At 38.0% G+C, this 9,784-nt stretch overlaps 1 protein-coding gene across 2 annotated transcripts; it reads right to left on the bottom strand.

The window, feature by feature from the left end:
- Window positions 1-640: 640 nt before the first annotated feature.
- NEUROD6 (neuronal differentiation 6) lies at window positions 641-3,944 on the bottom strand. Of its 2 annotated transcripts, none has more exons than XM_010829111.1 (2): window positions 3,778-3,944; window positions 641-2,479 (listed from the first exon to the last, which is right to left on the bottom strand). In XM_010829111.1, the coding sequence occupies exon 2, from the start codon at window positions 2,456-2,458 to the stop codon at window positions 1,445-1,447; it is 1,014 nt and encodes a 337-aa protein (XP_010827413.1). In that variant the 5' UTR covers window positions 2,459-2,479; window positions 3,778-3,944; the 3' UTR covers window positions 641-1,444. The 2 variants fall into 2 exon arrangements, with proteins under 2 accessions (XP_010827413.1, XP_010827421.1); XM_010829119.1 differs by having other exon boundaries at window positions 641-2,338; window positions 3,778-3,893.
- Between the last annotated feature and the right edge of the window lie 5,840 nt (window positions 3,945-9,784).

Below are 9,784 nucleotides of genomic sequence, written 5' to 3'. Positions count from 1 at the left end.
AAAAGAGGGCAGCGTGGGCGCAGCCGTGGGCCGCGGACCCCTGCCCCGGCCCAACCAGCCCCGCGCGGTCCTGCCACCCCGGGACCCATTTCTAGTGGCCTCACCAGCCTTCGCAGCTGTCCCCATCTTGCTCTCGGGAGGCAACCTGAGTACAGGGGCATCTGGAGTGAGGTCACTGCCACCTTGGTTTTTATTTTGGAAGGGGCTTAGTTGTGCTTAAGAGGGCGAGCTGCTTTGCGTTTTTCCAGTAGGGTTTAAACTTACACTCACACAGAATTTAGCCTCTAATCGGCCAGACTTATTTAAAAGGCACAGAGGAAAACCTTCCAGTTTTAACATCCACTCTGGTGTTTGCTGGAAATTTGCCACCAAATTTCGGCTCGAGCTGAAGGTTACCAGGATTTATCATTGTTTCCCCAGGATGTTTAACCCTCATGGGCACCTCTTCTTTCATTTAAGTTACTTAAAAAACAATCATGTAAGCACTTTGGCCATTTTGTTTAAGAAATTTGTTTTATCTCGTCTGATTTTGAAATCCAGAAATATTTCTGAAATGGGGAGGAGGGAAGGTTGGAGACAGAAAGCAGCTGTGTACCAGGAAATAATAAGTATCATGCAAAAATATCACAGTTAATAGATGTCCTTTAGGAGTGGAAATATCTATTTAATTGCTTTAAAAATGTGGGTGGAAAAACACAATTATACATTGTGATAACAAACCTGTACAGATAATTTCTGAACAATACAAAACAAGTGCTGAAAATTTTTTGTTTAGGATTGAAATAATTGTTCCAAATTATGACACCACCTACCCAAATATCACGTTGCCCCATCTGCAAATCCTTGAAGAGGAATAGTTACCAATCCAATGCATTTAGACTCGTTCTTAATAAAAAGAAAATTGCATAGCTTTTTATACTGTTGTACATCCTCAAATGCATCTTCCAATATCATTGTCAGCTTAGTGTTATTCTCGATTTTTTAAATGTTTGATTTTTCAGAGATACATAATATATAAATTCCTAATAATTATAAACACATTTTATTCATTTGATTTTAATAACATGCATTTTCATAATTACTTACTGTACAACTGAAATAGACATTGAATTATGCTGTGTGCATGTCTTTATTCAACAGTATATTCTTAGACACCTTGCTCAAACAAATTAAATGAATTTAAAAGAAAATAAAACATGAAAAATAAATCCTTCCAGTAGAAACAAAATCACAGTGCTTTACAGAACAAAAGGAAAGGAAAAGAAGTTCTCATAGGAAAAGAGATTTATTATTACATAGAAAATTCTCACAATAGTTGAAACACACTCCAGAAACTAGTAAACACCTTAGATAGAGTTGTGCCAATTATTCAGCCCACAAGCATCTGCTTTGTCTTAATTAGACGGGGGAGGTGAATGACCACTGTTTATTTTCATTTTCCTCATTAATTATGAAAAACTGCATTTAATTCATCTTGCATGGTGAGAGATTGGCTGCGCAGATGTAAGTCGTAAGGGAAGTGGCTGTTGGTGGGCAACCTGAACATGGCACCCTGCCCAAGGGGACCCCTGGGTGGCACTGCACAGTAATGCATGCCATAATTGTAATTTTTGCCATAGTCCAAGGTTTCTTCTTGCTTCAGGGAAAATATCCCATTATAGTTAATTGGGGGAGGACTTAAGGGACCTTCAAACTGAGGGCTGGCACACTCAGGGGAAGTGCTTTCATAGAAGGATTCATACGCACTGCAATAATTGTAGGGTTTCATGGACTTGGAATTATCAAGAGTTCCATGCCCTGGGGGAGTGGTGAGCTCAGGGCTGTGGTAGGGTGGGTAGAAGGTAGAGTAGGGTGACCTTGTGTGGTGTGCAGCCTCCCCGCCCTGACCCACCAGGAAACTCCTGGCATTGAGCTGCAAGCAGCCTGCCACCAAGTTTGTAGTTGGCTGGGAAAGACCTTTGCATAAGTTTTGGACGAACGTGAGCAGATCAGGTCTCTTGCCGATTCTCAGAATTTCAGAAAGTGCCCAGATGTAGTTTTTGGCCAGTCGTAAAGTTTCTATTTTGGACAGTTTTTGGGTTTTAGAATAGCAGGGAACCACTTTTCTCAAATTGTCCAGGGCGTCATTGAGGCCATGCATCCTGTTCCTCTCCCGCGCGTTAGCTTCCTGTCTCCTGAACTTGACCCTCTCCAGTCGGAGCTTGGTCGTCTTTTTTTTCCTAAGACCCCTCCTTCTGGGCAACCCGTTTTCATCTTCCTCTTCCCTGTCTTCCTCCTCTTCTTCTTTCTCAGTCTCTTCTCCAGGGGCCCTTTTGATGCTCTTTCCTCGAAGGACAATCTGTTTGGAAAAGCTTTCTGGTTTCTTAATTTGCTTCTGGTCCTCGCATTCTCTAGAAAACTTTCTGCACATCTGGGATTCTGGCATTACAACAGACTCATCAAACGGTAGTGTTAACATGGTTCTCTAACCTTAAATTACCTGAAAAAATGCCAGCACAATATTTAAAGTGTTTTCATTTTTAAAGTTTATACACGTAAAACATATTCAATGACTTAATCATAAGAATACGAAAACATAAGAAAAAACTGATTCCAGGACTATTTTTTTATATTAAATAAAAATTTTGAGTTTGTGCAGCCTACCAGTTATAAAAAAATTGACACATGCAATAGGATTATTGTATACAGGCAAACTATCAAAAGAAAATAAAACATAAAGTATTTATTGTAATACCACCACTACCTCCGTTTCTCTTTGATTTTAAACTGATTTTTAATACACAAAAAGGACTGTGGAATTCAATCAAATGCAAAACATGATATAGCAATGCAGAATTTCATTAATTCCAATTCCCCTGAGTGCAAAATGAGAAGAGTCACCAGTTTTTAAAAGAAAAAATGCTGCTTCTCCATTAGCTGACAAATTTGTGGAGATTTTTTTTTAGGAAGAAAATAAGCCTTAACTTTATTTACTGTATTATACAGCAGTGAATTTAGGTAGTAGCTGTAGAAATACACAAATTTAAAGAGAAGATTAATCAGAGCCAATTTAGAAAACTGCTTTCTTTCTGATCAGTACAGAAATATGTAAAAGAGCACTATTTTCCAAACCTTTACCAAAAAAAAAAAAAAAAAGTCGGGAGAGGATTAGGCTAATTTGGGATAAACTCTATAAATAAATTTTCAAAATCACTGGCATTATTTTAAGTCAAAGAAAATAGTGAGACTCCTTTTCTATTTAAAATTTTTCTCAATGTAATTGTTTACTGCTATTCAAATCATCCTGACAAAAAACACTCTCACAGTGTTTTTGTTCTACGAACCACAGAAGTCTCCCTCTAGCTAATATCTGACAGGAACGGTCCAAGGATTCTGACTGCAATTGTGCACGTGTATTCAGAATCCTGAATGAAAGGGAAAAATAATTTGTGTTTCAAATGCAATTTGGCTTTTGTTTGGTGAAGCAGCAAGTATTTTCATCCAAAGTCTTCAAACAAATAGGCATGATAAAACAGAGACTTTTTAATTTAACAATCTCTAGCTCCCTCAACACACACACACACACACACACACACACACAAACTCTTAGTAATGTCCACATACTTGCAGTTACATAATAGCAGTGAAAGTATGTGATAATTACATCATAAGAATGAAATATGATAAGAAGTTATAGATGACAAAGAGCATATAAATACTATAAGACAGTGACACTGTATCTTTAAATACTTGCATGCAAAGCCAGCATCAATTGAAGTATATCTTTATTTATATTACCTTAGGTTTTAATTTCATTCAATAATCAGTTTTCATTTTGGATCTTCCAAATCTTTTCAGGCTGAGTGTCGCATCGTCTCCTGGAGTCTCTAGATCTGTGTGTATCTGCACTATCTCATTGATCTCTAAAAAGTGACATTGATGCCAACTGCCAGAGCTGGTACCCATGCCATCTGCTAGTGACGTCACAGGGCAGAGAGAACCATGTGATCCTCTCTCTTGGGACCTTCATTCTGCACTGATCATCTGGCATCCCTGTAAGTGGGTACCAGCATTCATGCATCAACACAGAAGGTTAGACTGATAGGAAAAAAATCTGCACCAGCCTTTCACATACAGTAGGTGCGTTTCTCCTCGAGCTGCTTCGGCTTCACCGGCAATCTGTAGAAATAGCTGTGTTAGTGTTCAGTTTCACCCTGCCAACGGTACAACTATTAGGGAGTCGTTAATATTCCATTCATTTACAAGATGGGCTTTTGTGTGAGCGAGAGAGGTTTTTTGTTGTTGTTGTTGTTGTTATTGTTGATGTTTTGTAAAGATCACCATCCCGTTTGTGCACCTGGGTACCCAGGGGAAAAAAAGGCAGTGAAAAGGAGCTGAAATCAGGAAAATGGTCTTGAGATGCTTAACCAAACTAAGATTTGTGTAAGCGAACGGGGATCAACAAAGGTCTTCTGATTTCCTTGTTTTGTTTCATGGCATGAAACTTATGGGTGTGTGTCTGTGTGTTCTCTTATTAACATGTAAGACTTCTGTGCTTCTTAAGAATTTGGAATAAAAGAACAGTTTCTCCATCTGGGGTCTGTGAAAGACATGCTCAGATGCTCCCCTTTCTACACTTGCTGGTATCTTTCAACAACTTTTCAGAGAGATTCTTTGTGTATCTGTATAAAATGCACAGACAACTGCAAGCCCACTGTGAAAAGATTTCAAACTATATTCTCATGCCCTCTTCCCAAAGTCACAACTTTACTCTCTTGTCCCTGTCTTTACAGCCTTCACTGACCTGTTCCTCATTTCATTTCATAAACAATAAACATAAAAATGATCACTTAGGTTTTTATCTTTCTCTCCCTGACATTCTGATGAGTATTTTAATCAAAGGTTAGCTTTCCTATTTTTAGAGCTTTCAGATTTTTTTCCCTTTCTCCTAAAAATCATCCCTTCACATTTTTTCCCCTGTAGATCAAAATCAATTTAAATATCTTCTCATCTTTATACCAGTGTCCGGTTATTTTTCTCTGTCAGATTTATTTCATATTTATCTTTTTCCTCCCACTTTTCCCTTTTGGTTTCTTAACAAAAGCAGGGCAGAAACAGTTAAGCAAGGCTGGCAAAGCCTTGTGGATAAAATGAACTGTGAAGCCAGAGGCAATCCTCACCTTCTTCTTTTCTCTACTCCCCTGCCACCATCACCTTCAACCCCTGAAATAAGAGGACATTTTATTTCAGGATTGCCTGTCACTAAAGTTAAAAGTGCATTTAAAAAAAAATAAAAGTTTAAAAATAGACAAATACAACTTTGGTGTTTGACAACTGAGTAATCTCTTTCTATAAAGTGAGACAGTATGCTTTTGGTATTAAAGTAATCCCTGGCAGAGTCGTAACTGTTGAATCTGTGTTAGCATTCCCCTTATAAATCCCAGTTTTGAAAGGTTTAAAATTCTGCTGCTTTAGTGCATTTTAGTTCCAAATTGGCATCGGGGGCCTCAAGCTAAATGCAGCTTTTCTCCTGTCATACCCCACTCATTTCCGTCTCCTCTCAAAGTTACCTGACTTTTCTTGGACTGTTTTAGAAAAATTTGGAAGAAGTTGACAAAAAGAAGAATCATGCTAAGTAAAGGAGGGTTATTTTTTTCTCTCAATGGTTTGGTTTAAAAATGCAAATTTAAAATAAAAATAAGGCTATACACACGTAACTTAAAATAGGTGGGTAGGTTGGCCTAGCCCATGTTTTCTTTTTTTTTTTTTAAATAATCCGATATGCCAAAGGCATTTCAAAATGTCTTGTTTAAGGGGATAGCCCTGGTAATGGGTGCCTTGAGTCTATTTCCTATAGCTTGTGGTTCAGAAACTACATATACTTTTTATATCAGCACAGAGAGTTTCTATAGGAAGACCAGGTGCAGGTTTTGTTTGTTCTCAAATCTAGTTTACTTTTCAAATGTGAAGGAGCATAAGTGTCGGAATCAGAAGCCGCAGAGCAGCCAGCCTTGTCATGAATGTTGCATGTTGCACTGTGTTCTGAAGTTGCAAAGTCTCCAGAAGCCGCACTGTATTACAGGCATCACAGGCGTGAAAACCAAAATCCAAGGGCAGATAATATGACGTGTTGGTAGAAAATTATCACCGGTGTAGCTCATCCCAGGGATAGATTTTATATTTTATCTTTGCGATGTGCAGACAAATGAGAAACAGCTTTTCCATGAAAACATTTGGGGCTGTTCTATTTCTGCCTTTGAACATGAAATAAAATCCTTTGGTGGTGGTAGTGATGTGCTGGGGTGGGGGAATAGAATCTGTGTTGAGGTTTTCTGAATATTAATCTATTGTTTGATAGTCTTAGTTTTTTTTCCCCAAAAAAGAGGAAACAAAAAGTTGTTATGTCAAGATTTAGCAAGGATTCAGTATGTTTGTACAATAATCTTTCAAATGAAATTTCATTATGCATTTTCTACTATAGTTAAGATATGCAAATGTCTGTGCTGTTAATATGCATTCATAACATACACCATAAGGGCTGTTCTACTCTCTGCTAAGAAAGCATGTTAACACTAATACTCTAAACAGAAATACATTCTGAGTTATAGACACATACTCAGAGTGTGGGGCATGTATCATCCCCATTTCTATAACCTATTTTCTCATTTTACGGCAATCGCTGCACACCAAAGTTTACACCTATAACTCAATTTGTTATTAATTGAACTGATATGATCTTTGCTTCTGGGGCCGTGACATTTTATAATAGATTTTTTAAAGTGCCCAATATCTGTCTGTCTGCCTCTGTCTTGCTTTCAGTGGGTGAATGTTCATATTTCACTTATAAAATGACCCAGGGGAAATTTAGATATAATTTGACTCAGTTGCAAGGCAACAGAGACTGAAGGTCTAAATTAAGTCTCAAGTGTTATTATTTTTAGGTCATTCAGTTGGTACCTGTGTCTTAGCAAATGGGAATTCTGTTGACTTTCCTTTTCACAATCCCCTCATTACTTAAGAGATCAGTTTGGAACATGACAAGCATTTTCCTTAGCTCTCCAAGGGTATAAGGCGGTAGAATGGAGACCTGCTCAGGATTAGGCAACAAAACCTCAGGACTGGAGTTTTTTTCCTCACAAGTAGGGTACTTCCTGAGATAGATATTGGACAATTTTCTCTATTGCCTTCTCTTTCTGTCTTTTCTTTTTTTTTTTTAAGCGCTTCAGGGCAGCCTGGAAGCCTGTGAGCCTGCCAGTGTTAATCCCTAGAGTTTTAACTCTGTGATCCCCATTGCCTTGAAAGAGTTTTATGGCTGTGGCAGAGCATCCCCCACTTTGGAAAACAGCCCTTGGGATTTAAATAAAGGTATTTAAATTATAAGACAAAAACACAAAACAGTCTTATTTCCCTTGAAGCTTTAGAGGGCTTAAAATATAACTTAAATGAAGATGTCTTAATAGTTTGTCTACATGTATATACGCGAGGATGACTTAGAATACAGATACTCTGGAAATAAAGCAACATTTGGATTGTTTTTTAGATTTCTTTCAGAGTGAAGACTAGATTGAATGGTACAGTTATTATGCAATAAAATACATTGTTGTTTATGCCACTCACAAAGCACTACAATATACAGTCTTTGATTTTAGCCTTTGCGCAGAACAACGCTGCAGTCCTTTCTAGAAATACATTTCTTATTTTTCTTCCATGAAGCATACTCTTTATTTTGATCACAAAATTGCATTTATTAAATTCTTTTAATAATTTGTTATCAAATAAGGTCACCTAAATCTGCCAAGGAAAACTTCTACCAGCATGAGAAAACCAGTGTCACTAGACTGAGTTATTAAATTTCCAGCCATTACTAAAGAAATGATGTTTTATTAACTTCTGTGATCTTATTGTAAGAAAATGTCATTTTCTTTAGTTTTTATAATATTAAGAATGATTTATGGCCCCCAATTACTATTTTTTATGTTACTGAATTCAAAATTTTTGCCATATCCCACTAATATGTATTATAATCATTACTTACAAACATAGAACACAGAAGTGCAATGTGTCTTCTTCCTGTTGTATGAATCTATTTTGTAAGATTGCAGTGGGTACTTTATAAAGAGATTTTTATTTTTTGCAAAAGTATAAGCAAACTGCATCTTGAAAATCAAGTTTTATGTTAGTTGCTTATATGATGATATGTAGGCTCTCTTCACACAGGGGATTCCTGGATGGGTTTCAAGAGGTTCTCGAGCCTCCTAAGATTGTGTACAAATTTGGAATATACATACATATGTACATTTTTCTAAAGAAAGGCTCTCTCTCAGATTTTAAAAAGTTGAGAATCACAACTAGAATTTTGTGGGCCTACTAACCTTGCTTTAAGCCTGATCCTGCTGTTTAATAGCTATATGTCACTCACTCATTCATTTATTCATCCATTCAACAAAGGTTAACTGAATATTTATTTCAGAGTAATTCTTGACTCCTCTTTTTCACACTCTAGAAACCAAAGGTCTGCAAATTTTCTCAGTACTGTCTTAAAATTATATCCAGAATCTAACCACTTTCTGGCGATCCCACTACTACTTCCAAACTGCCTTCATCTCTCCCTTGGCCTAAACGACACCTGTGCTCTCACTCTTGACACCTTATATTCTATACACAGTCGTCAATCCAGCATCCTGAGGCATCTGGTTAAAATATGAATTCGATTGTATTTGTCTGTGCTCAGAAATTTTCATGGCTTCCCCTCTCCCCCACTTGAAGCCAAATCTTTAGAGGGGCCCAGAGGCTTCCTCTGGCCTTTGCAGTCTCACCTTCTACCACTCTCACCTTCATTCATCCAGCTCCAGCTGCACTGGCCCTCGGCTCTTTCTCACACTCTCCGGCACGTTCCTACCTCAAGAACATTGCCCTTACTCCTACCTGAATCTCCTTCCATGGTTTATTCTCACATTCTTCCAGTCTCTGCCCAAATGCTCCTGTCAGAGAGGTCCCCTTTGACCACCCTGGTGTATACTGTACCCTTACCCCCATCCATCCCTCTCTATCTACCTCCCACCAGTTTTGCTTTTCTCAATAGGGATTATCACTTGCTAACATAATACATTGACTTATTTATTGTGTGTATTAATCTACAGTTCTAGCACCTGCTCATGAAAGGCCTTAAGTACATACTTGAATGAAGATATTTGTTCCAGGCACTGAGTTAGTGGTGGCTATTCAGTGGAGTGTAGAATAGCCAAGGCAAAGTTGTTGAAGAGGTTACAGTCTAAACAGGGGACAGACAATAAACAGGTAAATACAGAATTGTGAAATTTACATGTTAGTGGCTACAGTGAATCATGGGAAGATCTACTGGATGACATGGGAACCTTTTTCTGATTCATCTTTTATGCTGAGCCATAAAGGAAGAGCAGCAGAGATAAGAGCACACGTGAAAGGTCTCGTGTTCTCTGAGGACCAGAAGGGTCAGAGCCCAGTCGTAGTGAGGATCAGCTCGTATGAGACTGGATAGTGGTGAAGTAGATGTTTTTCTAGAAAAAAATCTACTTCTGCTTTATTGATTATGATAAAGGCTTTGACTGTGTAGATCACAACAAACTGTGGAAAATTCTTCAAGAGATGGGAATACCAGTCCACCTTACCTGCCTCCTGAGAAATCTGTATGCAGGTCAGGAAGCAACAGTTAGAACCAGAAGTGGAACAACAGACTGGTTCCAAATTGGGAAAGGAGTACGTCAAGGCTGTATATTGTCACCCTGCTTATTTAACTTATATGCAAAGTACATCATGCAAAATGCTG

The sequence above is a fragment of the Bison bison genome, unplaced genomic scaffold (assembly GCF_000754665.1).
Source record: "Bison bison bison isolate TAMUID 2011002044 unplaced genomic scaffold, Bison_UMD1.0 scf7180017858770, whole genome shotgun sequence".
In the NCBI taxonomy this organism is placed as follows: domain Eukaryota; kingdom Metazoa; phylum Chordata; class Mammalia; order Artiodactyla; family Bovidae; genus Bison; species Bison bison.
Note: the sequence above shows the minus strand (reverse complement) of the source record. Positions and strands in the feature narration are given on the sequence as shown.